The sequence below is a fragment of the Scatophagus argus genome, chromosome 7, assembly GCF_020382885.2.
Source record: "Scatophagus argus isolate fScaArg1 chromosome 7, fScaArg1.pri, whole genome shotgun sequence".
In the NCBI taxonomy this organism is placed as follows: domain Eukaryota; kingdom Metazoa; phylum Chordata; class Actinopteri; family Scatophagidae; genus Scatophagus; species Scatophagus argus.
The window spans coordinates 11,806,455-11,834,316 of record NC_058499.1 but is presented as its reverse complement, the minus strand read 5'-3'; the positions used below and the strand labels follow the sequence as shown (position 1 = coordinate 11,834,316).

Below are 27,862 nucleotides of genomic sequence, written 5' to 3'. Positions count from 1 at the left end.
CTTAGTACTTAAGAGGAAACTCAACTTATGCGACATCTTATGGAAGCGTCCCTGTCCAAGGTCCTGAAATCTGCTTTCCCAAGCATGCGTCATGTGACTTCACCCAGCTCTGCCTAGCTCAGCACCCAGCCTACTGGTTTCTGGAGATTTCATGTGAGAAAAGGACTAACCCCGAGCCCCTTTCCCTCTCATCTTGCGTTGTTCATAGGCTGTTTATTCGGGCCCCTTTTTCCTTCCTTTTCTTACTCTTTCTTTTTTTGTTGTTTTTTTTTTTCAAACCCGGTCGGATAATGTGGACCTTCAAAGCGCCAGGAGTATGACAAAAGATTTTAGGATGCTGGACTTGTGCAGCTCGTTTTCTTCCTCTCTTTTTACTTAAATGCCAACACGGTGAATGCGTCAGAGTGGGGACAGAGTGGACAAGCCTGCTGCCAGCGGTCCGCACTCAGAAAGTCAACATCTTGTCTTTCTTGATTTTATTCTCCTCTGGAGCGACTTCAGAAGGATGTAACGACCGATCCACCTTGTGCAGCTGAAGTCTCCTCATCAAAATGCAGAAGGGAATACGACTTAATGATGGTCATGTCACCTACCTGGGGCTTTTGGCGAAAAAGGATGGTACAAGACGAGGGTGCTTGAGCAAAAAGAGCTCTGACAACACGAAATGGCACACAAAGTGGTTTGCTTTGTTACAGAATATGCTCTTTTATTTTGAGAACGAGTCCAGCTCTCGACCCTCGGGATTATACCTGTTGGAGGGATGCATATGCGACAGGGCGCCTTCGCCGAAACCTTCACAGTCAGCCAAGGAGTGTTTGGAAAAGCAGGTATGGAGAGTGCGCACACACACACACACACTCTCTCTCTCTCTCTCTCACACACACACACACACACACACACACAGAGGCTCTTTAACTCACTGCTTGCTTGTCAGGCTTCATGTTAAAATAATGACGAGGTGCAACACTGAATGTATGATCTGTTTCTGCATCACGGCGCCTCTGAAGTCTTAGTCCCGAACAAAGCACTTTTTCTTATGCATAGATTCTCCTTACATCCCGTCGCATGATGACCTCGAATCCAGCAGCAGCAGCAGAGCAGCACGAGATTCCAGATTGCTGTATTGCTCGTTATGTAATCCATACATGGCAATAATGATGAGGTTACAGTAGAAACCCTAATGATATTACAGCAGCCCTGGCACTGGGGCTATGCAGTGTTTTGCTTCAGGTTGCAGCAAAACCCGAGCTCGATGCCTTTCTCTCTTTATTGGTGGGGTAGTTTTCAATGGTGCATAAAATATAAATGCATTTCTCTTCGTGTCATGGTGATAGATTTGCAACATGTTGCCTTGCATGTTTTGCTTTTGACTTTCAGTCATCATCTTTTTTGACGTTTTAGGGCGGAGGGCGATATAGCTACCTTATTTTCCTTCCAATAAAACATGCAAAAAAAAAAAAAAGAAAAGTTGTTGCTTCAAGGTTTCCATCTTGTGGTGAAACGATGAAATTACAGTAGAAGCTCAAGAAACAGCAGGGAGCCAGTGATCAGTCAGCTCTGATCTAGATGACCTAAATGAAATGATTCAGTCTAAAATACTCGGATTTTCATTTGTGACATTGATGGTAATTATTTTATCACTTATTTTAAATGATATCTTTCTGAATGACCATAACACATCTTGGTATAGTGATACAATGACTACACATCGAAAGATTTGTAAATGTAAATCGTATCTGCACAGATATTAACTTCATCATTAAAGATCTCCACTGACAGTTTTTTAACTCAGCAAAACGTGACAGCGAGGAGTGGAGACATTAACACGTCTGGTAACATTGTTATCGTGAATAAACAGTCGAGGAACATAATGTTTCACTGCCTCCAGCTCTCCTCTGCTCTCTCCAGGCTATGTGCCTGACTCTGTAGGTAGGGCTGCAATCCAAAGTGAGTCCAGGCTCTTCCTGTGAACAGCTGCCTTTGTGCTGACAAAGCAGAATGCAACACACTGGCTAATATTGTGCTCTCGCAGTTGCTTTAATGGCACCCAAAGAACCTCCCTGAAAGAATTTAGATTTTTCCTCTGCGTTGTGCTTGGTTTTAAGTGCATAAACGTGAACGTGCTGAAAAAAAGCCTGGTCCAAAAATGTCTGCCGTCATCGAATGGATTCACGGTAAACTCGAGAGAAGACACTTGATTCTCTTTGTGTTGCGAATTCTGTTTGCAGAGAGTGAAAGCACTGAGAGGTACACAAATAATGAATGACTAATGTGACTCATATGACGGGCTGCTGGAGAGTTACCTCTCAATGTAAACAAACAAACAAGCATCTTTAACAAGGACAAACAAGAGTAAGAAAACATCACCTCTATCTCCTTTCCTCACTTGGATTTATGTTTTTATGGCAACCTTTTAGCCGTCCCCCTTAATGCTCACATTATATTTATCCTCAAATGCAGTTAGTGTGAAAATGATAATGCGTTTGAGCCCAAGGTTTCTATGGCAACCCTTATTTGCATCCTAAAGAATGATGCAGTTGGAAGAGGCCGGGTAACATAGAGAAGTGGTGTGTCGCATCTCTCTTATTGATGCGAGCGCTATCTGGGCTAAATTTGTTCCTTGCAGTACCTTGGAGGGGTCAGAGTCCATTTATAGAAAACACAGCTCCCTCACACTGGGAAACAGCAGCACTTCAACCAATAACACAAGAAGCTAAGGGAGCAAGACATGGTTGATTTGGTATGAGCTGTGAATCAAGCTGCAAATCAAAAGATCTAGATGATAAAATATGACTATCCCGCACACCTAAGGATCAGTTATGTTGGCATGGAGAAGGCTAGCGTGCAAACTAAAGCTCCTCATTAAAATGAAAGTAGAGTGATTACCAACACTTAGTTCTCCAAGGAATATATTACATTATAGATCTCATTATGTGATTCAGGAAAGCCCCTTTACAGTATTGCCACAATAAAACTGAGCTGTTTATCAGTCAGTAGCAATTATACGATGCAAGAGAATCATGTAGAAAGAACAACTAATCGAAACACATCTAATTCATCATTTATACTCAGCATGGCAAGATTGACAATTGAATTTTTCACGTGTAACAAAAGCACGTTTCACAGATTTAAGAGCAAATAATACTGAGGTATCTATAGCATAGATTTTATCAATGCCGTACTGTGTCTCACATCTCCTTTAAGATGAGTAATGATTTTAAAAGGTGCATGACTCAGCCATAAACATAAAGCAGAAAGCAGACATTGCCTCACACCAGACACTCATCGCACTCTCTGAGAGACCATGAGGGAAAACTACAACAACATGCATGCCTGTCTGCCAGAAATAGATTTTCTTTGACGGTAGGATGAATACCTAATGAATGTGAAGATGGAAGAGCAGTCAGCCATGAATAATGATCAGCTGCAGGTTGATAGGCGCCTGTTGAACATCTGCAGGCCAAAGATTAGAGTCTGGTCTCTTTCAACATGGATAGATGACATTTCACTTATGGGAGCTGTCGTATTGTTTCTCGCCTTCTGAAATCTTTGATGTGTTTTGATCAGAAATATAAGCAACATGTAGCGCTCATCATTAACATTGATATAAACCCAGGGAGAAAAGTATCCATAAATGCAGGTGATGTGGGGTAAAACATACTTATAACCACTTGGCAAATCATTTTGTCATTTAACTGGTGATAGCAGAGGTATTCAAGTCCTTTAAAAAAAATAAAATATGTTAAAACAAGTAAAGATTCAAAATATGTTTAAGTCAAAGTACTGAAATATTAGCAAAATATTATTTGGCACCAAACGTAAAAGTACTCAAACTGCAGAACTGTACCTTACAAAAGAGGAAAATCCAAACAAACATTGATTTAGAACAACAAAATTTGCCCATCTTTGACCCGTGCTTAATCTGTGAACCCCTTCAACAACAACAACAACTACAACAACAACAATAACAATAATAATAGCAATAACAATAATGATAATAATAATAGTTGAGCTTCAGTTGCTAGGAAACAGGTATTGTGCAAGAACCGAGCTGGGGGAGGCTTCCCTCACTGTTCTCCATCAATTGCACTGGTGGGCGAGGAAGATGTGGCTTCCCCAGGCCCTGTGTGGTTTTAAATCACCCGCTTGATGTCTGCAGCAGTGAGGCAGTGGAACAAACGCAGAGACAAAAGCAGTGGAGAAGCTTCAGTTAAGCTGCTGTATAATAGATTTATCTAAAAAGGTGTGCAATAATGACTGCTTCCCCCCCCTCCCCCGGTTTGTTTCAGTACTATTTCACTGTCAGCTTCACGCATGAAAATCAAAAGGCGCTCGAGTTACGGACAGAAGATGTAAAGGACTGCGATGAATGGGTGGCTGCAATATCACATGCCAGGTAAAGGAACACACTGGTGAAATGTGCAAGACATGGCAATTAGAATTTGGAAATAATCATTAAAGGGTGAATGCTCAGTCTGTAAGGGATATGATTCCATAAGTGGGGTTAAAGTACAGTGAATGACAAGAAAAACCTCATTGTTACAACACTGATGTGTAATTCATTACCCACGCTACAATACAAAACTGTGTGTATGCGTGTGTGTGTGTGTGTTACAGTTACCGAAACTTGGCCAACGAGCATGAGACTCTCATGCAGAAGTATCTTCATCTGCTTCAGATTGTGGAGACGGAGAAAACGGTTGCTAAGCAACTTCGACAACAGATAGAAGATGGGGAAATAGAGATCGAAAGGCTTAAGTCGGAGGTAATATTCACTGTGATGCCTTTACACCGTGGAGAAGGAATGTAAACAAATATGAATGCATTATTCAAAATGAACAGATAATGTGCTCTGAACAGGAATGAACAGCAGCCAAATTCTGCAGTAACATTTGCCCCCTCTGTCCCTTGCCAATTGACTAAATTTGCCATAAACGTCAAACCTTTTGTCCTCAGAGTCCTCAATCAGGTCCAAACACACCTTGCTAGAATTAAGTTTTGGCAGTGGTGTCAGGATCTCCTAATCCATTGAGGATAAATGTAAAAGCACCTTCTTATGTTTTCCAATATTGCCTCATAATCATTAGATTCAGACTTTTTCTTCAGTATTAAGGGATTCCAAGTGATTGTTGTCTGCACAGTAAGAACAGGAACTGCTAATGAGCAAACTGATAAAAACAAATGAGCTAACCACAAGTAGGGTGTTAATATTAGGTTTGATTTTCTCACCAGACTTAAAGCTTAACTGATGTTCAAATGTTACTTTTAGCCCATGGTCTGACACTGAAGCCTGGTACATTGTGCAACCTGACAGTAGACGGGAAATACAGAAGAGTACAGAAGTTAGACAATTTCAAAAGCGCATGCTAATGGGTCAAGAAAAGCTTTTCATATTTTTGTCAAAAGCTTTTTCATGTCTTATTGAAGACACTTTAGTTCAACTTGAGCTTGACCTTTTCCTCATTATATAATGAATTTTCATTTTTGGGGGAACTGTTCCTTTTAAACATGTACCTCATAAGAATGAGGCATATAAGCAGTAGTAGAATATAATTTAACACAGAACACATCTAGGTTATAAGTCCAAATATACATATAAACAAATAGCAGAGGATTACAGGATTTTCCATAACTGACAAACATGTGGTAGACAGGCATATTATCAGTCAGACCTGCTGTAAACAGACTTCCTGAACTGGCACAATAACACTGCAGCATCACCTTTTCTTGAATTGTACACTCATTACTTTCCAGAATTTGTCTACATTTCAGTCTTGCCTCGACCTGCCACCACAACAAATAACCGCTGAACCAGTGGGGAAAATGATCGATTATATTGATTATTATTATTATCTTTGTCTCATGTGTGTACAAAACAACATGAGAGGACAGAAATGGATGCACTACTTCATCTCACGGAAAGAGAGAGAGAGACAGAGAAACATGCTCAGGCCAACCACTCTGCATCTCCTCTCAGAAACAATGCCTCCAATAGGGCTGCTTTCCCAACTGTATTCTTCAGATCAAATAGTCATTTTACTTTAATGTGCAAATGTGATGCTTGAAATCAAATTATGTGTTGAATATGTATGAACACAGCTTTATATTGCATCTCTTCAATGAAATGCAATGACAATTAACTCTCTCGCAGTCTACAAAGTAAATGGAGACACTTAGCTTCAAACAGTTCAAGGCAGCTCCAGTCTGTTTTGTTTTTTTGGGTTTTTTTTCAGCAGCCTGTTTACCTCTTGTAAACATGCGGGTACATACTGCATTTAAATGACCAATGTAGAGACAATGTAAATAAATATTGATGCAGAGATACCAGCCAAGTGAACACAGCTAGTTTAGTCAGGCAAATGTCTCAGTGTTGACAGTGCTGACAGGTCCTGTCCTGTTGACTTGTCACTTTGTTTACATGCTGGTACAGTAAGTGAGAAGAAGAGAAATGTGCAAGTGTGAATGATTGGTCTTTCTTATGGCTACTTCCCTGGCAGATCGCTGGTCTGCTCAAAGACAACGAGAAGATTCACGCCAGCCCTGCAGCCGCCCCAACCGACGATGACTCAGAAATTAAAAAAATCAAAAAAGTAAAGTATATGATTTAGACATGTTGTTTCATTTTTAGCGTAGCTTAAGACACTGAGTAACTGACTACAGCTTTCAAAATTCCAGGTCCAGAGCTTCCTGCGAGGCTGGATCTGCAGGAGGAAGTGGAAGACAATCATCCAAGATTACATCCGCTCACCACATGCAGAGAGCATGAGGAAGAGGAACCAGGTGGTGTTCAGCATGTTGGACTCGGAGGCAGAGTATGTCCAGCAGCTTCACATCCTGGTGAACAACTTCCTGAGGCCGCTCCGCATGGCAGCCAGCTCCAAGAAACCGCCCATCACCCACGATGATGTCAGCAGCATATTCCTCAACAGGTTGGATCGTCTGGTCCTCTCAGAGCACTTAAATTGTCCTACAAAGCATTAATTGTCTTAAATTAAGCCATGTTTATCGTGAGATTCTTTAAAGGGTTTAATGCAGCTGATGTTTATGTTGGTGGTAATCTGCAGTGGCTGTAGTAATTATGGCGGGAGCAAAGCAGAAGGTCAGGTGTATAAAGAGTGGGAAAATCCATGAGGGACAAAGGTTGGGGATGGGTGGATCAAACACAGGACATTTCACCCAGGAGACCTCTGTTGGTAAAGATTTTGAAAGTATCCAACCGGGAAAAAATCCCATCCCCACCCTTTAGGCCTCCCTTAAAATCCACTCCTCTTAAACACGTGAACACACACTGCATGACTAATGTGACTGCTCTGAGATACATGTGAGCAGCAAGTTTGCCACATTCATCGAATCAAACATTCATCTGCAAACACATATTTGACATATGTGACTGCTCCCATCGTGGTCATTGGCCCACACAGACAGTGCAGTTAAGACAGTAATTTGTATGCACCCTGATTGTTCTAAATTTGTGCATGCATGATGTCAGATACAGTCTGATGTCAGGGCTTCGATTCACCACAACTTCACCGGACGTTGGCAGAGCCATAAACAAAAACTCTTTATTTCTTTGACTCACTAATATTTTTCTTTCTTTTTTTTTTTTTCTCAGTGAAACTATCATGTTTCTGCATCAGATATTTTATCAGGGTCTTAAAGCCAGAATAGCGAGCTGGCCGACATTAGTGCTGGGTAAGAATCTCCTCTACTTTCTTTAATTCCTTTTCATGATGTTTTTCATAATGTGACCATTGTGAAGAATTGTTACAGTTTCTTGGTACTGATCTCTTTATAGCCGACCTTTTCGACATCCTGCTGCCCATGCTGAATATCTACCAAGAGTTTGTGAGGAACCACCAGTACAGCCTTCAGATCTTGGCTCACTGCAAGCAGAACCGAGACTTTGACAAGCTGCTGAAACAGTATGAAGCCAAGCCAGACTGTGAGGAGAGGACTCTGGAGACCTTCCTCACCTACCCCATGTTCCAGGTTAGCTCATTTGTCTCACTGATATACACAAGAAATAAAGGAAGTTTGTTTGCTGCAGAGCTGCAGCCTGGAGCCAGATTTTGTTGTTAATTCTGAGCTCTCATGGCCATTCTGAGCCAAGTTCTTCATTCCATTTATAAATGTTACCCATGGGCCATATAATTCACCAACTTAATACTAGTTGGATATAGCTATGCCAGTGAAACCCAGTTGTAGCTGTTTGTAAAGCGAGCTGACCACTTTGTTGTCTGGAGATTCAAACCTGGATGTCTGTGATCCAGATGTAAACAACAAGGAAGGGCCCATAGGCAAAATTCAAATTAAATAACTGAAATCTACTATCACTCCCATTAAGAATCACATGTATTTTTCATCTATAAATTTAACTCATGTATTGTACCTGTAATTTATATGGTCACTAATTTTAGTTTTGATGTCAAAATCTGTCCAACTCTCTTTTAAGGTATCTTAAAATTTTCACTTTCGATTTTAAGAACTTTTACTACATTAGTCCTTTTTGGCAGTTTGCAACCAAGTCTTACTGTTAAACCAAGCGGCAGGTGGACTAAAACTATAGTTGTTGTTGAAGGTGTTGATGTCTGTAATGTTTGTAAACACTGAAAATATATTTATTCAGTTATGATATGCTGTAAAAGTGTAAAAGAGTATATCCTGACACTGAACAGGAAATTGCCCACATTTTAACCTCTATTCCACTGCAATCAGAGTCCATTAACAGTAAATGTTAAGTCTTATTTGTTGCCTTCAAAGCACATTATATATTTATCTATCAGCCCACAGACTTTGGAGAAACCTGCTGCTAACCTCAGGAATTTTTTTGTTCTGTACCTTCACATGTTGGAGATAGCTCGTAAGGTGCATGAGTGGTTGTGAGCAAAGTCATATGTTGTAGCCGCACTGATCAAGAACAGAAACAGCAAGCATTTGTCTGCATCTGCTCAGAATATCCCTGTAGTGTTTTATATATATATATATAAAGCAATTGTTTTTTAAGCTTAGGCTTAAATAATGGCTCCTTTCTGGCAAGGCATGCGGTTTCCCAACAGTCCACTCTGCTGGGGCCTGGTGCAGGCTGTGCTGTGTTGATAATAAAATTTGCTGATGAGTGTAGATTGTACTCTCCACTGGTCTACTTCTCATTAGTGTACGTTTATATTCCTGCGTTTGCATCTTTGTGTTGTTACATTTGTGCATGCATGTAAGTTGTTTGAGCACTTTCCTTTCTGTCTTTGCAGATTCCCCGCTACATTCTTACACTTCACGAACTCCTGGCCCACACACCCCATGAACATATAGAGAGAAACAGTCTGGACTACGCCAAATCTAAACTGGAGGAGCTTTCCAGGTACGCTTGGATAATTTAATTAAAGGCACATATGCAGTCAAGGTCATAGGTTTGGTTTCAGAAACGGGGAGAGACACAATTAAGTCATGTTCGCCAACCATAAAAAGTTTGTGCTATTTACTTAATTCATATACATTTACATAAATCTAGCAAATAACAAATTACTAGTACGATGAAACTGATTATCATGTCTTCCATAATAATGGTAGAATAAATACTGTATATAATAACAATAATATGTAAGTAGTAAATTATATGGTTACCTTTATAAACATGCCTAGGAGTGTGAATAGTTTCTTCAGCCCAGAGTACTGTTTACAGGCTTCCTCGCAGACTGCAGCAACTCCACAAATAAGACAGGAAAAACTGTCACCTAAGAGATAAACGTAAACAAAGTCTGCAAATCATTCACTGCTGCTTGTGAAGACTATCATAACTGAAAGCAACCCATCTGAGTTTACGATTAACTTTATTATGCAATATTTATCTTGTTGTTGGCATTTGGACAGTCAGTGAACACTGTGTAGAGAAATTTACTGAGTAATTCAAACTGTAATTGATAGTATTTAATTATATACTTGTTGTGATTTTATCATGTTATTAAATGCATTAGCAACATTAAGACTTTATGTGTCTTAATGTCTCTTAATCAAACAAAAATGATGAAATGTCATTTTTCACCAGAATCATGCATGACGAAGTGAGCGAGACCGAAAACATCAGGAAGAACCTGGCAATCGAGCGCATGATCGTGGAGGGCTGCGAGATTCTCCTCGACACTAGCCAGACATTTGTAAGACAAGGTAACTCCTGCTGTCATGTGTTGTACTTCAGATCCAAGCAAAGAAAGCCTCCAATTTCACAGAAAAGCAGAATTGTAACAGAAGGGGATTTCCTGTCCCTCTTCACCTGCCTGACAGCCTGATCTCACATCTTCAGCCCTGCACGGAGGGAGAAATTCTCAGTTTTGAACAAAAAAAAAAGACCCCACGTCTCTCTCTCCCCCCTCTCTCTCTCTCTCTCTCTCTCTCTCTGGGGATCAACATGTACTCCTCGCGAGGAGAGTCTTTAATTTCCAAGTGTAATTAGACTGTTCAGCGGCAAACTGATGATGAATCTGGGACTGCAAATGTCACACATCCCCAACAGGCCCTGATGGATGAGGAAAGTGAAAACAGAAATGCTGGATTATTTAATCCTTAGTTTTTCATGTGCCTGTATAAAGATGTAGAGGAAAACAAGACCAGCAATTTGGTTCTTTCTTTTATTCAGTTTCTCCATTTTCACCTCCTTTTACTCCTTTTTTTCTGTTTCCCCTTGTCTTTGTCTCTCTTACTCTCATATACCTCTCTCTCTCTCTCTCTCCACTCTGCACTCTATACAGGGTCACTCATCCAGGTGCCAATGAGTGAGAAGGGCAAGATCACTCGTGGGCGACTGGGCTCTCTGTCCCTGAAGAAGGAGGGGGAGAGGCAATGCTTTCTCTTCTCCAAGCATTTAATCATCTGCACCAGGGGTTCTGGGGGAAAGCTTCATCTCACCAAGGTGGGCCTACGTTGCTGAGCTAGCAGTGGAGCTTCTTATTTCCAGCATCCCCCAATTTCGGAGCTAAGTTGACAGGAGGTGAAAGCTACGGGGGTATCGATGTTGTGTTTCTAATCAGTGGCAATGACCACTGCAGCTACACGCTCTCATGAAAGTGTGCACACACATTGTAAATATTTGACAGCAGCTGCTCGACTTCACTTCATTGTGTGACGTTGAGGTATTGCTTATTTATACTTCCAACAGATGTACAGAGCTACTCTATCATTCATTTCTAGTCTTGGCTACCTTTTGAACCTAAGTGTGATTGCCTTTTAGCTCTGTTTTTGCTCCCTACCAGCTCCTTAGAAAAATATCTAATAAAAGCTCTCTAACTGCAAACACTGTCTGTCTGCCATTAGCTGATGAGCAGGTAATGTGCAGTGGGTTTTTAGAGCTTTGTTTCCTGAAAGCAGCTCCCAGATGCAGCCAAAAATGACACCATGAGAACAGTGACAGAGAACTAACAAAGTAAAACTGTGGGCTTAAATTTGCGATAAAGCTCTGTCGAGGAGAGCCAGAGATTCAGGTTTTAATTTTGTGTATAGGTTCATCCAAAAAATTGATCACTGTTAATGATTGGGTCTTCACATGCACAAGGGATTCACAGTAAATGATGTACACGTGTGATGAAGTTGCATAAAAGACTTTTAGAGCTCAGGTTAATAACACTTTGCAATTGATTCTTGTCCCTTTGACAAATAAATGAAAAAGCTAAAATACTTCAATAAGAAAAAATATAAAATGTTGTTTATATTCCCAGTCTCCTCCACCAGAGTTTAATTTATATTGGCAGTAGACATCCTGCTGAGCCTTTTTCACAATCACACGCGTATTTTCACTTTTAAGGATACTTCAAAAGCTGTCAAATGAGGTTGGTGTGAAGAAACTGAATTTATTGTATGTTGTTTGCAGAATGGAGTAGTCTCACTTATAGACTGCACTCTTATGGAGGATCCTGAGGGGACAGATGATGAGTGTGAGTGTTTTATTTACATAGCAAACTTACAGGAATATGTATCATATGTACCGTGGGTTACTGAGAATAAATAAAGTCTGAAAGATGACTTAGTCAAATGTTGATATTTTCTTTGTTTTTTGTGTATGCAGATAGATTCTAAACACTTGAAATGTATGTCTTTTTATGTCTTTACTATTTAATTGTATGAATGAAATGAAAAAAGTGACTCCTTGTTATGTCTTTGTGCTTCTGCCCTCACAGCCAAATCAGACAAGAGCGGCCAGGACATGGAGCACCTGGACTTCAAGATTGTTGTGGAGCCAAAGGACAGCCAATCATTCACAGTCATCCTGGTGGCCTCCTCGAGGCAGGAGAAGTCTGCATGGACCAGTGACATCAGCCAGGCACGTCAGCATGAATCAAAGTCTTCAGAGAATCAGAGGATGCCCGCATGTTACAGAACTCACTAACGTTTTCCTCTGTGGTTACTTTTGCTGCATCTGTCCTGCAGTGCATCGACAACATCCGCTGCAACGGCCTGATGATGAACGCTTTTGAGGACAACTCCAAAGTCACAGTACCACAGATGATAAAGTAAGCCTCATATATAAATATGTAATCAACTGTTTGCAGGTTCTCTGTCTAATTTTTATTTTTTTTTCCGAGCAGGTCAGATTCAAGTCTGTACTGCGATGACGTGGACATCCGCTTCAGCAAGATGATGAACTCCTGCAAGGTGCTGCAGATCCGCTACGCCAGCGTTGAGCGCTTGCTGGAGAGACTGACTGACCTCCGTTTCCTCTCTATCGATTTCCTCAACACCTTCCTGCACTCCTACCGCGTGTTCACCACCGCCGATGTGGTGCTAGACAAACTCATCACCATCTACAAGAAGCCCATCAGTGCCATCCCTGCTCGGTGAGTCACATTGCATTTGGGCAGATCTGACATTGCAAAGTTGTGGAGACCATTTAGCCACGTTTGGCACCCTTCCATGTCATCTCGTGCTACATAAAGATGAGATTTATCAATAATGATGCAAAGCTTTGTTGCCTACTTGTCAATGCAAGGCATGAGCTAAGAGGCTTGTAGGATGAACTTTCATGTTTAACTGCAGCCATACAAATTTCTTTTCTTTTTGTTTTTACACAGCAGTTTATTTCATCTTAGGAAATCCAATTCAAACATAAAGGCAGTACATGCTCTGTAGCGCAAGTAAGATGTGTGTATAGGACATTCATAGCAACATTTATTTTCAACCCTAGAGTTGGGACTCTGTGTAAAACAGATCAAGATATCTGATAATTCAAAACAGGACCATCACAATATAATATATTAAATGTTTTAGCTTCATTGATTTTTGTAAATATATTTATATTTTGAATTTGATGACATTTCAATCAAGTTGGGACGGGAGCAACAAAAGGGAAAGTTACTGAATGGTCAGAAAACACCTGTCTGGATCATTCCACGGGTAAACAGGTTGATTGGTAACAGGTGATAGCATCATGATTAGGTTTGAAAGGGTCATCCTTGAAATGCTCAGAGGTTCACCAGCAAGGATGTCAAACACAAGACTGCTTAAAGCAGGATGGCAAACACGTATTGTAATGTATTGTTAACGTGTAAAGTGGAACTTGAATCAATTGACTGACTTCCTGTGCCAAGTGTCCCTCTGCCCATCATTCTGTGGTGATGAGAAATAGTTAATTAGATAGATAAAGAAGTAGATGGGACAGACAGACAGACAGACAGACAGACAGATGAGAGTCTAGCTGGTGTTCAGGCATATTTGTTACACGTATCTGAGTTAGTGTTTACATTATTGTATGTGACATTGGAGCAATTAAATCCAGTGATCTTTGAAGATCTATGTGTGTGTGCATTTAGGGAGTTTGTTTTGTTGGTTAATGTGAGCAAGGAGAAGCAGCAGATGGAGCAGTCGAGGAAGACAGGCTCTAGTACGCTTCCGCATCACTGTGCGAGTGTGTGCTTGTGTGTGTGTGTGTGTGTGTGTGTGTGTGTGTGTGTGTGTGTGTGTGCACATACGTGTGTATTTATGTGTGTATTCAGTGGTTGAAGGCATAATTGGGTTCAGTCTCTCCTGCCTGCCTCGGAGTGTCTCAACTGGGCTCTTTCGCTCTATGGCAACCGACCTCGGTGCTGCAGGACCCCACCCTCCCCTCCCTCCCGCTCTCTTGTCTGCAAAGGATCCATAGTGTGAAATATTGGCGGAGTGTTGCAGTGGGGCTCACTCGCCACTCCACAGGCCTACAGCGCAGGCCCCACTGTAGGGTTCAGATCACGGGGAGCTCCCCATGCCCACGCCCTGCAGCATGCTCTCCCAGGGCGCTTGTCATGTCACTGTGAGACACCCACACTTGGCTGCTTGTGTCAGCAGTGGCCATGCGCACTATCACTCGCTGTGCTATTTATGGGAACCCGTGAGGTCGCCAGGAGGGTGGCAGGGAGTGGGAGAGGTTTTCTGCAACACTGCAGCTTGTATCCTGCTCTAAACCGAGGAGACGTGGCTGCAAAGAGACTTCTGGTTGCTGGACTGACTTGGTTTTGCATAAATTATTTAGGAGGCGTTGTGTATTTATCTAAGCTCTTAAAACATCACGTATAGTTACCAAAAACCAAAGAAAAACATATTGATTGAAATGCATGCATCCTCCCTTGATGCAGGTCCCTGGAGTTATTCTTTGCCAGCAGTCAAAACAGTAAACTCTTGTATGGAGAGCCTCCCAGCTCCCCCAGGGCCAGCAGAAAGTTCTCCTCACCTCCTCCTCTCGCTATCACCAAGAATTCATCCCCAAACCGCCGGCGCAAGCTCTCGCTGAACATCCCCATCATCACTGGGGGCAAAGCTCTTGACCTGGCTGCCCTCAGCTGCTCCTCAAATGGCTATGCAAGCATGTACTCCTCCATGTCCCCATTCAGCAAGACCACCTTGGACATCAACAAACTGTATGTGTCCAGCCCTATCGCAAGCAAAATCCCTGATGAGGGAGAGGACAAGAAGGACAAGATGGAAGATACCCCAGCGTCCAAACAAGGTACGTCAGCCAGAACCAGTCCTCAGCAAATTATTCCAATTTTGATTTTTTTGTTCTCGTTTTTAATGATCCGTGTGACTTTGTTATGACACAGATCTCTCTGTACGAGAAGAAAGTGACAATGATCCAAACCAGAGCGACGAGGGGGACGCAGAAGCTTCTCCCACCAAGTCGCCAACAACCCCAAAAAATGTTAAATGCAAAAACTCCTCAGGTACATTGTGTCCTAGATATGTATCCAACTTGATAGTGTCATATCCAAGCTTGTAAGCTGCACACTGACATGCCACCTGTATCCAGTGCCTCAGCCAGTTGATCACTGAGCACAGTATTTTGACCACAGTAACAGTCTACAAGACACAAACAAAGCTTGTAGCTGAAAATAGGTCGTGGATTAATGGCTTTATTTGTTAATTAAAGCTCTCAATATTTCTTTTGTGCCCCCACACCCCTCCGAAAAACTGTGAAGCATAATTCATATGTATAAAATATAAATTGGTTGATGCTTATGATTATGTGTTGGAAAACCAATGCTTGGCTCCAGTAGATGTGAGGGAAACTTGTGTCATAGCAACTACATCAAATGCGTGTTTTCCCTTCCGCCCCCAGTAATGAGCCTGTTTCACTGGAGCCAAGATTCTCAGTGCTCTCTAAATCTTGTGACAAATATCACACAATACATTTAAAAGAATCGAACGTGTGCAGTGAAGAATTAGCAGAAATCGTGAAGCAGTGAGTGTTTCACTTGGTGAAGGATCCTGAGCTGCTTATGATCTGTCTATGTTCCCAGGCTTTAAACACAGCAGACTGCAGAGAATCTGTTGATTCCTCTGTTATGCTGATATTTGGAGGCTATATTTAGCTGCAACCATCTTGAATATCAAAGCCTCTTGTAAAGGAAAGTGTGGAGGAAAACAGTTGTTTTGGCCTGCAGTGCCCCCTAGTGGGGAGCTGCGCAACAAAACACAGACCATTCTGCAGTCTGTACACTTTCACTTATACTCAGTAATGTAAATTATATTTTACCAACAGTTTTGAGTCACATATAATGTTCCTCAAACTGACCACCATTTTAATACTCATGGCACCAAAATCAATCTTTGGCCAGTTTTCAGAGGATTATTTTCTCTTTCACTGTCTTCTCTGTAGAGTTCTCCTTGTTTTCCTACAACAATGGCATGGTGATGTCCTCGTGTAGAGAGCTGGACAACAACCGCAGTGCCCTGTCTGCTGCCTCCGCTTTTGCTATTGCTACAGCTGGAGCCAACGAGGGCACACCTACCAAGGAAAAATATCGTCGGATGTCCCTCGCCAGTACTGGTATATACACACAAAGCCCCTCCTCTGTTATGAGTAACATCTTGTTTCAGTTACAGGTCAACATAACCAGGCTGTCAAAGATTGCAAAACTGCACCCTGTCAGGTTCAATTTGCACAGACTTTAGATTTATGCATTCTCCAAACTTTGTTGCTCCTTGTTGCCACCACTGTATCTGTCATAGTGCCAAGAGCTCAGTGTAAAAAAGTAATTTATGTTCTGCAGGCTTCCCAACAGATCAGAGAAATGGAGACAAAGAGTTTGTGATCAGACGAGCAGCGACCAACAGAGTCCTGAATGTCCTGAGGCACTGGGTGTCCAAACATTCTCCGGTAAAACATCAACGCAAAGCAACTTATAGCCACAGTTCATAACACTGTCATAATAACACTATTCATTTATTGCACCAGTTTGTTGCACCTTTTCACATTGATTCTGTAAGTGAGATTTTGTGGCAGTGAAGCATGAATTTTACACAGATTTCTGCAAGACATTTAGAGAGAAAACTTTATGTATCTTGCTAAGCAAAAAAGAACAGTTAAGGCTTAATTTTGATGCAATCAGTAACATAATTCACACAAAGCGTGAAATGAAATAAAGTAAAAGTTGCTATATCACAATACAATATCACAAGTCGATGATTTTTGTTTTTTTATTTTTTTTGGGAGGGGGGGTAGTTTGAAATATGACAATTATATGATATTATATGATAATTAAAAGTCATTTTGAAAGTTACATTTTCGAGCCACATGTATGCATCCTTTTCCAGGACTTTGACACTAACAATGAGCTTAAGACAAAAGTTATTGCCTTCCTGGAGGAAGTGATGCATGACCCGGAGCTGCTCACCCAGGAGAGGAAAGCAGCAGCCAACATCATTAGGTATTGTTGTGCGCAATTTGATTGTGAGAGTACGCGTGATCATGTGAAAAGATGTGTTATACTGTACATACTTGAAGGTTTGAACTTCTCATTTACTGTCTGTCAGGACTTTAACTCAGGAAGATCATGGTGACAATCAGATCACCCTTGAAGATTTAACACAACTGGTGAGTGTTAATGTTTAGTGTGAATTTTGAAGCTGCGGGAAGTAAGGTCCTGATAATGAAGAAGAGCACTTCATTCACATTGTGGTTGTTATTTTCACTGATTAATCGATCAAACATTTGGTCCATAAAATGCTCCTCATGTGCTTGGGGCATTTTTGATAATAAATGATAAAAATAAAAATAAATGATTCAACAATAGTAAACTGACTGATTCAACAAGATTCCCTACCCTTAGAAAGTGAAAAGCAAAATGAGTGAGCCAGTGCTCACCAAAGAAAGCTTACATACAGGATGTCCATTTTGTTGATCAGTGATGGGCTGATTTTCTTAACATGTTTCTTCTGTTGCAAGTTACCAAGATGAAATTAACAGACTTTGTGAAGGTTTGCCTGCTACAGTTTTAATAACTTTGTTTCATGTCTGGTAGGTGGATGGAGGGAAGGCTGATCCCTTTGAGAGCCACTCTGCGTTGGAGATTGCAGAACAGCTCACTCTGCTGGACCACTTGGTGTTTAAGGTCATCCCTTATGAGTGAGTGCCATCACGTGTCGGCTGTACGTGTTTGTGGCCAAGAAGAACCCACAGACAAATTCAGTGTTCACTTTTTCTTCCTCTTAATTTGTTCACCTTACAGGGAATTCTTTGGACAAGGCTGGATGAAGAATGACAAAAATGAGAAGACACCATATATCATGAGAACAACCAAACACTTCAATGATGTATGTTCCTCTCAGCAAGGCCTTTGCATGACTCCTCTTGATTATTAAACTTAATACTGAGCTTGAACCATTCATTTCTGTCTTTCCTATCCTCTTGAATTTCCCTCGGGATCAATAAAGTATTTATCTATCTCTAGATAAGCAACCTTATTGCCACAGAGATCCTGCGATGTGAGGACATGGTCACTCGAGTAACTGTCATAGAGAAATGGGTGGCTGTGGCTGACATTTGTCGATGTCTCCACAACTACAACGCCGTGCTTGAGATCACCTCCTCCCTCAACCGCAGCTCCGTCTTCCGCCTCAAGAAGACCTGGCTTAAAGTTTCCAAACAGGTGCGTATCTCAAATGTCTCATGCTGTCTGTGCTTTGTGTTAACATTAATTGTGTTCTTGATAACCCTCTCCTCTAGACAAAAGCACTGATTGACAAGCTGCAGAAGCTGGTCTCATCGGAGGGGAGGTTCAAAAACCTGAGAGAGGCTTTGAAGAAGTGAGTTCAGTTCAAGGACATTGTTTTGTATTGGATCAATGAAGCAAACATGCAGTACAAGTGGACGATGTGTGTCCTTTTCCCACTAGCTGTGATCCTCCCTGTGTGCCCTACTTGGGGATGTACCTCACTGACCTGGCTTTCATTGAGGAGGGAACACCGAACTACACCGAAGACAACTTGGTCAACTTCTCGAAGATGAGAATGGTGAGATGTTCACGTGAGAAACCCAGCGCTAAAGTGCTTTTTACAAGCAGTATTTAACATTCTCTTTCTCGTGTTTTTCAGATTTCTCACATCATTAGAGAAATCAGGCAGTTTCAGCAAACGGCATACAAGATTGACCTGCAACCAAAGGTAAATGAATACCAAAACAACAGAGCAGCAGTGTGCAAACTTTCTGGCTTGTGAGACCTTAAGAAAAGCTTTGTCTGTAAGAAATACAGAAGTCAAGTGTTCAATCAGTTACCTGGATGGAGTCCACTGATGAACTGACCAGAAAAAAAACATGTAGTACAGGCATTCTTAGGTTGAGCAAGGAGAAATATATTTTTATTTAATTTTGTCTTGCATGTCGGTTCTTCCTTAATGGGTCTTTTTTGTTACAGCAGAAACAGAGGTTTTGTCTATTTGTGATATGTCTAACCTTTGTGACCAGTTCAAACAAAAAGTGATTATGCCCTCTGAGTTTTAGAAAACAATCTTTGCTTTTGTCACTGCAGCCCCTCAGACTTGCGTTGTAACCTCATGGGGGCAGTCCCGACATATTCAACACAAAATTACTTTACTTTTCCTTACATTTATGTATTTTAGTCGACTTGCTGGAGGAAAAGGGGAAAGTCGCTTATTATTTGACCTGGTTATCAGAGATGATGCTATGAGCAATGATGAATCACAAGTAGCCATTGCTTTATTTAAAGGGATTCCAAACCAGAAAGATTGGGAACTACTGATGTGGGCAACAAACTAATACAAATATCGACTGCCTTAGTTGTTTTATATTATACAAGATTAATGTAATTTTAAAGAAAGTGCCTTAAACTTTATTCATTTATTTATTTTTTGTTTTTCAGGTAGCCCAGTATCTACTGGATAAGAGCTTTGTTCTGGATGAAGAAAGCATGTATGAGGCCTCACTCAGAATTGAGCCCAAAGTGCCCAACTGATGGGGAAGTTGGTCCTCCACATTATTTTCTCTGTTAATATTACACATCAGTTAACATACACATCATCTTTTGTATAGTTGTACATGTTTAAGATACTTGCTCTTCTGTACAGTAGATGTTCAATGACACAAAACCTTTCAGTGTATTTTTTAGTTTGTTTGTTGCTGTTGCCATGATGCCACCTGCTTTAAGGATTTGTTCTTATTTCTTTGAGGTATTTCATGCATAATAACAGAGGTCACTTTGGTTGTACACAGCTGTGCCTTCTTAGTGACCAATGACATTATTTTGCATCATCTCATACTGTGTCGCCTTTGCACTTTCTGAGCACTCGTGCTGCCAGCTGTTGTTCTCTTTGCTTGAGTTTTATCAACAACTGAGTTTCTCTGCAACTAATGTAGCATTGTAAAAAAAAAAATGTAACTGCGTCAAATCAGGTAAAAGAGCAAAGAGAATATCACTGTATTTAAAGCTGAGGAACAATGATCAGTGGAGAAGACAACAAGGTATCTGAAGCATTACCGTCTCTGTGCTTCCCAAACCAAAATGAGAGGGATTTGTTTCTTCATTTATGCTCACTACTCTAACGTCAGGGGTTCCCAACCGTTTTGTATCATTTTTATATAGGCAATGTCATTGTGGACCAGCCCAGTTGGACTAAAAGAAGAAGAAAACTAGATGGGAAACAAACCTACCAATACTGATGGTAAACTGGTTAACTGACATTGTCAAAATTTTCTTTTAATTAACATAACTAAGGTGATATAAGGTAAGGCTTCTGTGAGCCTCAGCATAGCTTTGAACCAAATGCTAACATTAGCATGCTAACATGGACAAAATGACAACATCAGCATGCTTCTGTTCACCATCTTTGTTGGCTAATATTTGCTAACTAACACAAAGCAAATTTTCTGAGAGCTGGGATTGGGAACCCCTGATCTATACATGCCTTCTAAAACTTTTTGTTTTAAACTGATGCACTCCTTTTTTTGCACGTTGTAACAAAAATTGGCCAAAATTCACCTTAGACACCTCAGTTTATTTGATCTGAACAGTTATAAGCTGTGTTACAACATACAGTGATGTCTTTCAGTTGCTGTGAATTAAGGATAAAGGTTATGGTGGTCATCTGTTACACTTATAATACAGTCCAGTGCAGTGAGTTCTCTCCCAATGTTCAAATTTCATGTTTCTTGGCTTTTAGTTCAACTCATCATAAAAAAAAAAAGAAATGAAAACGATAAAAAAAAGACCACATGTGATGGGAATTGTTGTACCTTCAGGTTTGGCGATACTTCTGTAGAGTAAAAGGTTGTTGCTCTTCTGTAATTAAAAGACAATCTGTCCTTTTTGCTGTTCCAGTGATTGTGGAACGTGACTGTATATCACTCTGTTATATGCATTGCTGTTTAAAAACTATGATAAAACATATGTGAATGACCTCTGCCTGCAGCATTGAAACACTATTTTTGTAGTAGTATAAGAGAGAGTGACCTGCTCTTTATATGAACATGGGATAGTATTTTGTACTTTGTTGTTAATTCACCTCACTGAGATGTGCTGTACATTTTGTACATGCAACCCTGCATATTTCTCAATGTGGAACAGTGTGCTCCTATGAAAACACGAGTTGTATCCCGAGCTTAAACACAAAACGCTACAACAGTGTGGTCCTGAAACCATGACTTAGAGGTAGAAGACAACTTTAAGGTGTTTTGCATTTATACTGTAATCCTGTCTATAACCATTTCTGTTAGCAGGAATATAGTAATGTAGTGCTTATTCTGTGAATATTTGTATTTATTTTTACTATGTATGTACAGTACACTTTTGAAGCTCATATGGCAGGCATGCAACACTTTCACAGACAGAATAATACTATATACTTACACTGTATACACTTATACATGCACATACTCTTATAAGGTATATAAACAAATAAACATTTTGCTGTTAGCAATACCCAGTGGTATGAAAATTATCTTTCAACCCTCATGTTTCCACACCTTAAGAGCTATTCCCAGTTTTGTAAGAAAACAAATGAAAAGACAACAAAAGGTTATGGTGATGATGATAATAACAACAAATAAACAAACATATGTTTCCCAGTTACCTCTTGCTAATAAATCCATTTTATATCAGGGGCATTTTGTCTCAAGTGTTTTTGTAGGTCATCTATCAGTTGGCATCATGCTCGGTCAGAGTGAAATAAAACATGAGCTGAAAGCATTTAACATCACCAGCATCTCTCAGTCACAGCAAACACTGATGTAAAATGTAACATTCTGGAGACACAGTTGGGGCCAGTGCTGAAACACAAGTTATTATCAGGACATAATGTGGGACTTGGTCACATGATCTAACAATAATGTGAAAATGCCTCAATTTTGAGTCTGGAGGTTATCAGTTGCATTCAGGGTTTACTCGTCTATCTATCTTTTTATCCATTTATTTGCATGTATTTTTATGTCAATTTATATTATAAATGTGTTAATTTATGCATAGCTGGATTAACCTGCCCAGTATGTATGCCCTGCAATTAAACTCAGTAATTATAATATATATTGAGGGGGCTGTGAAAAAAAGCAAATTTAGAAAATGCATTTATTATCATAACAAACTGGTTCAGGTATTACTGGGGTATGACAACACCTCGAGTATCACATTGGCTCAAACACTGTCAGCTGTGAATCCTTAACAGAGGATAGCTGAAGAAAAGTAGAGAAGACAAAGAGAGATGACTGTAGAGAAGAAGATTTTTCAAATATGCATTTTGTTTCAGTTTTGCAGGGGCTGATCCCTCAGCAGATTTGGTCTCCCCCAGTGTTGGCTTCATGGTTACAGCCTTGTTAATAAAGAGATTTAGACACAGGGGACTTGTTCATAGCAGGTCAACACTACACACCTTAGTTCTGTGGTACATGTTCCATAACAAACTGTGTTTTATCATACTAATTCAATCGACAAGCAGTGACAGAGGATTTTTGGGTCCCTGGGAGTCTGGAGCCTCGGGGCTGTTGTCCATTCATAGACACGTCTAATTAGACTTGATTCATTAAGGGTTTTTATACCTTTTGTGCACAGTTCAGGTTACATAGTCATTAATGTGGGGTGGGGGGGTAATGCATGTAACCATTATCACACGCCCCCTGACCACAGCATATTTCATTTTATGTCTAACGCGGTCTGGAAAAGCGGTCTTATGTAAACTCCTTCACCACGTTGGCGTGCGGTTAATTAATTTAGAAACAAAAAAAGACAAAAATATACTTATGCTTCCTCATGGCTACTTTGTTGATCACTGATTGGCTGAGCCCATTGAACAGGCTGCAGTTCACCTCGTGACTTCTCGTCTGCTTGACTTTCTCCCACCGCCTTCGAAGCTTTAACAAGTGATCATGGTGAACACTTTGCTTTTGTTGGCTTCTCTGTCGGCCGTTTCGTCTTTTCACCTGCTCGAACAAGGTAAAGTGCTGCGCTCGCGCGTTTTTGAACCCTACAGAACAATTTAACTATTGTCGACCCCGACTTTCACTTTCATATTCTGTCACGATGTTTTTTTTCTCTCTCTCTCTCTCTTGTTCTCATTGTTTAATTCTCTGTAAGATTTACATTTTGACAATGTGACCTTTTTTCAGACGAGTTTCACTTCAAATCATGGATGGCACAGGTAAGTTGTGTCTCGCGCCCGCAGTACAGTTTACATCAAGTATGAGGAAGTGCAAATAAAAAAATCAGCAAATAAGAAATCAGTTTCCACTGTTGCTGAGACAAAAAGGTGATGCTCAATATCACGACCCGTTCACACCCATGATTAATCTTTTAAAAGCATTGACAGCAGTCTCCTCCATATGCAGCACAACAAAGAGTACAACATGAAGGAGTACCACAAGAGACTCCAGATATTCACTGAGAACAGGAGGAGGATCGACAAGCACAATGAAGGAAATCACTCTTTCACAAGTACAACAGCTTTTTAATTGTGTTATTCTGTAAAATTGTGTTATTCAGTAAAAACGCATTGAGCCTTGTTTCTGATCTTCCTGCAGTGGCACTGAACCAGTTTTCAGACATGACGTTTGGTGAATTTAAAAGTGCGTTCCTCTGGTCTGAGCCACAGGTGATGCCATCCATACAGGAAGAAGTTCACATAGCTGTTTGCCCTGCTTGTTTTTGTTTTTTTGTTGTTGTTGTTGTTTGTTTGACAGCTAGTTTAGTTATTTTACTTACTGCTTGCCTTGCAGAACTGCTCTGCTACCAAGGGGAACTACCTCAAAAGCAACGGACCACATCCTGACTACATCGACTGGAGAAAGAAAGGAAATTACGTGACTCCTGTGAAGAATCAGGTGAAGTATAGCTCATTCATTTTCTTGTCTGATTTTCATACCCTGACATGCCAAAGTGTCAGAGAGGTGTGAGATACGGTTGCATGTTGATAATGATACCATATGCATCAAGGAGGATTTATAACATGTTTTCCAAAGCGAGGTGCAATAGAAAAGTTCCAGATCTGCTGTTGTAATCAGACTCTGACATTGCTGTCATTTGCATTCACATTTCCACCCCTCCACCTCTTGAGCTCCAACCTTTCTTTGCATTTTATCATTTTATCTAATAGAGTTACTTTTTCTTTTTTTGCACTGAAGGGAGGTTGTGGTAGTTGCTGGGCTTTTTCCACAACCGGCTGTTTGGAGTCTGTGACAGCCATCAACACTGGGAAGCTCATACCGCTGGTGACTTTCTTTCACTTCTCTATCAAATCAGCTTCTTGTAAGACAAAAAATGTAGTTCCTGTGTCATTGTAGGGCAAAGAGTATTTACTGCAATCTTTAATTCACCCTTTATGGTACTTAGTCAGAACAGCAACTGGTTGACTGCGCCCAAGACTTCAACAACCATGGATGCAATGGGTGAGAGTCAAACATATGTTTCTCTCCTCTTTGGATAATTTCCCTGTAACCACTTCCCTGTAAGTGTCCATCTCTCAGACATGTTTTTATAATGACATCTTAATTTATTATATTCTAGTGGCCTCCCAAGTCAAGCATTTGAATACATCATGTTTAACAAGGGACTGATGACAGAGGAGGACTACCCATACACGGCTTTTGTAACTAAAATATCACCTTCCTACATTAAAAACAAAACTAAATGAAAAGCAGAACTGATGCTGAAAGTACACACTTAATGGCTTTTGATTTACTGTTTTTTTTGTTTGTTTGTTAAATCAGACAGGTGCTTGTTATTATAAACCAGAAATGGCGGCTGCTTTTGTGAAGGATGTGGTGAACATCACAGCGGTGAGTGAACACGAGAGTCTTCTTCTCCAACATGGATGTCTTTATCGAACGCCTGTGAGTGATGAAGTCTTTCTGTTACAGTATGATGAGATGGGGATGGTGGACGCGGTCGGCACACGCAATCCTGTCAGTTTTGCCTTTGACGTGACCTCTGACTTCATGCTGTACTCCCAGGGCGTGTACACCAGGTGAGGAGAGGTCACGGACAAGTTGTCATGTATGAGATATTGAAATTTATTTATCTCAATTTTTATGCTTTTTCTTACCCTTATACTGTAAATTATAATCAATAAATGTGATTGTGAGGGTATGGGTACTAGAATGACACAAGCATATACTAAGGTACAGTCAATTTCAGGAGAATATACACACAATTGTCTATAACAAAGGTAGGCCTACTTTATATGCTAAAAATTATACAGAGTTGGTTTTATTCACCGAGTTTGTTGAGTTAGAAATACAGGTGACAGTGACGGTTCTTTTTGCAGCTCAAAAAGAAAAAAAATATTTTTATCATAACATATCTTTGAAAAATATCATCATTACTTGAAACTACATCCTGATTGCTCATACTGGGAGTGGCATAGTTCATGACCAGCTGGATGTGCTCGTTCTTTCGAAACGCTTGACAGACTTCCAGTAAGTTTGGTCTGTAAGATCTTCACAGAGATGTTTTTCACTTTGGACAAAATCAAGGAGAAGAATCACATTCACTTGGTAAATGCACCCCCTTTTGTGCCTGTTTATTTCACTCCGGTTGGCGCACAGCTCGCTCAAGAGTCAATACTGCTGTCTTCATGGCCTTGTGTCCCAGTGAGGAAGAGACAGAGAGATAGTTGGTTAAGGAGGGGTAAAACAGGATGAAGGAAAGGGTGAGTGTACAGTACTGCAGGCCACAACTGTCTAAGCTGTCTTGTGTATGCTACTTCTTTTTTTTTCACTTGGCATTTGACTCATCTGAAATATTGTGTTTCAGTTTCCCTCATTTATGCACACTGGATAACTCCTTAAACTGATGCTTCTATAGTTCAGTTTCAGCTCATTGTATTCTTCTAGCACCAGATCATAACAACAGTTATCTTGTGACACACAAAAAAGCTCCCTTCCGCTCTAAGTAACACATTAACACATGAAGTGTGTACCCGCTCACTTGTGAATTAATCAACATTAGTTTCATTTTCATTAAGAGTAGATTTAACCCATCATCCTGCGCTAGAATTAAAAACTGAACCAAAAGAAGTGTGGAGAGGCAAAAGTCAAATTTACCTCCAACCACTGCAGTCACATGTATGAGCACTGGGAAATCGTGGGTTAAAAACATATTGTGTGTAGACTGTGCCTTTAAAGCATGAATACAAAGGACTCTTTTACTTGTATTACTTGAAAGTGGTTTAGTTCCTCAATCCTAAATCGAACCAGACACCTGTGAAGTCAGATATGTGCTACTTCTCTTTCTCTTTCAGCACTGAATGTGAGAGTACAACAGACAAAGTGAACCATGCTGTGCTAGCAGTCGGGTATGGAAGTGAGAACGGCACCCCTTACTGGATAGTGAAGAACTCATGGGGATCCAGCTGGGGAATTAATGGGTAATTCCTCATCACACACAGGAAAATATTATAAAATGTATACAAACCAGAGAAAGATAATAACAATGCTCTCCTCTTACAGATACTTCCTCATTGAACGTGGGAAGAACATGTGTGGACTCGCTGCCTGCCCATCTTTTCCTCAGGTGTGATCACTGCCTGATAGCAAACTGCGAAAGGACTGAAAATAGTCAAGAATTATTACTACATTAATTATTACTACTAATTATTAGGTTGATTTTTATATTACTGTGTGTTCATTGACAGTTTGTTTTTGTACAGTGGAGAAAGCACTATAACTGGGTCCATTGTAACCATGTGCACACTAATCGGTAAATGAAATGAAATAATTACTTAAGTACCAATCATTCAAATCACTGTACAAAAATGCACCAATAAAATCTTTTAAATCTGTTTTTTTGAGTCTTTCACACCAATATACTGCAGCTGTCTGTAATAATGACTGAGGAAGGTTCACTCTATCTGTTCACAAAAGACCTGCCTTGAATCATTCTGTGGGCCAAACACAAGTAAAATAGCTACTGCAAGTCCTGCTCCAAGAAGTATATTGTTTCAGAATTTCTTTACAGTGGTGTATGTCATGCAAGAGTGAACATTTTTATTTTATTCTTGCACAGTCGTGGCACACATTAAATCATTTCTTCAATTTTAGGAGCCATCACTTCTGAGAGTTATGGTCACAGCTGAGGTGCGTCCAGTGCTTGACTGTGTGTCTAAAAGAATCAGAATCTGAATTCCCGTATTTATCCCCGAGGGGAAACTCTTTTTTCTTGCAGACATTGCAATTTTCCTGACCAAGGAAATGAAAATCAAAAGATAATAGAAAAAAAAACAGAAAAAATATGAAATAAAATATAAAATATCAGTTATAAACATTTCCAGGGAAATGTATGTCCGTTACAGTGCAGAGTTCAGTAGTTTGATGGCGACAGGCAGAAATGATTTCCTGTGTCGCTCTGTGGTGCATCGTGGGAGTCTCTTACTGAACGAGCTCCTGTAGCTGATCAGCGCATTGTGAAGAGGGTGAGAGGGAAAGTCCAGTATAGTCCTTATTTTGGACAACATCCTCCTCTCAGACACCACTGTCAGAGAGTCCAGTTCCTCTCCCACAACATGGCTGGCCTTCTTAATGACTCTATTGAGTCTGTTAGTGTCCCTCACCCTCAGGCAGCTGCCCCAGCAGGCAACAGCATATCGACACCTTCTTAAAATAATCGCATAATTCATTTTTTCAGGTTTTTCAGGA

General features: G+C 40.5%; 2 protein-coding genes across 2 annotated transcripts; both read left to right on the top strand.

Annotated features, from left to right (window-relative positions):
• Window positions 1-19: 19 nt before the first annotated feature.
• Window positions 20-20,401, top strand: rasgrf1 (Ras protein specific guanine nucleotide releasing factor 1). Its single transcript, XM_046393495.1, has 27 exons — window positions 20-827; window positions 4,290-4,396; window positions 4,618-4,765; window positions 6,498-6,590; window positions 6,676-6,929; window positions 7,613-7,692; window positions 7,796-7,989; window positions 9,246-9,355; window positions 10,040-10,158; window positions 10,740-10,900; window positions 11,855-11,918; window positions 12,162-12,304; window positions 12,412-12,494; window positions 12,570-12,818; window positions 14,589-14,959; window positions 15,054-15,173; window positions 16,109-16,279; window positions 16,503-16,609; window positions 17,047-17,159; window positions 17,266-17,326; window positions 17,754-17,857; window positions 17,961-18,045; window positions 18,183-18,380; window positions 18,458-18,537; window positions 18,627-18,744; window positions 18,826-18,894; window positions 19,611-20,401. The coding sequence occupies exons 1-27, from the start codon at window positions 552-554 to the stop codon at window positions 19,701-19,703; spliced, it is 3,771 nt and encodes a 1,256-aa protein (XP_046249451.1). The 5' UTR covers window positions 20-551; the 3' UTR covers window positions 19,704-20,401.
• A 2,605-nt stretch (window positions 20,402-23,006) lies between these two features.
• ctsh (cathepsin H) lies at window positions 23,007-27,009 on the top strand. Its single transcript, XM_046393505.1, has 12 exons — window positions 23,007-23,168; window positions 23,342-23,373; window positions 23,561-23,666; window positions 23,753-23,823; window positions 23,948-24,052; window positions 24,353-24,439; window positions 24,561-24,616; window positions 24,735-24,816; window positions 24,938-25,006; window positions 25,088-25,194; window positions 26,470-26,595; window positions 26,678-27,009. Exons 1-12 carry the CDS (start codon window positions 23,102-23,104, stop codon window positions 26,745-26,747), a joined length of 978 nt encoding a protein of 325 aa, XP_046249461.1. The 5' UTR covers window positions 23,007-23,101; the 3' UTR covers window positions 26,748-27,009.
• Window positions 27,010-27,862: the final 853 nt, after the last annotated feature.

Bases quoted from the DNA above. Each gene is read 5' to 3' on its own strand.
- rasgrf1 (XM_046393495.1), top strand. From the start codon at position 552: ATGCAGAAGGGAATACGACTTAATGATGGTCATGTCACCTACCTGGGG. The intron at 12,819-14,588 runs GTGAGTCACATT...CCCTTGATGCAG, and splicing joins ATCAGTGCCATCCCTGCTCG to GTCCCTGGAGTTATTCTTTG. The intron at 17,858-17,960 runs GTGAGTGCCATC...TTCACCTTACAG, and splicing joins TTTAAGGTCATCCCTTATGA to GGAATTCTTTGGACAAGGCT.
- ctsh (XM_046393505.1), top strand. From the start codon at position 23,102: ATGGTGAACACTTTGCTTTTGTTGGCTTCTCTGTCGGCCGTTTCGTCT. The intron at 23,169-23,341 runs GTAAAGTGCTGC...ACCTTTTTTCAG, and splicing joins TTTTCACCTGCTCGAACAAG to ACGAGTTTCACTTCAAATCA. The intron at 25,195-26,469 runs GTGAGGAGAGGT...TTTCTCTTTCAG, and splicing joins TCCCAGGGCGTGTACACCAG to CACTGAATGTGAGAGTACAA.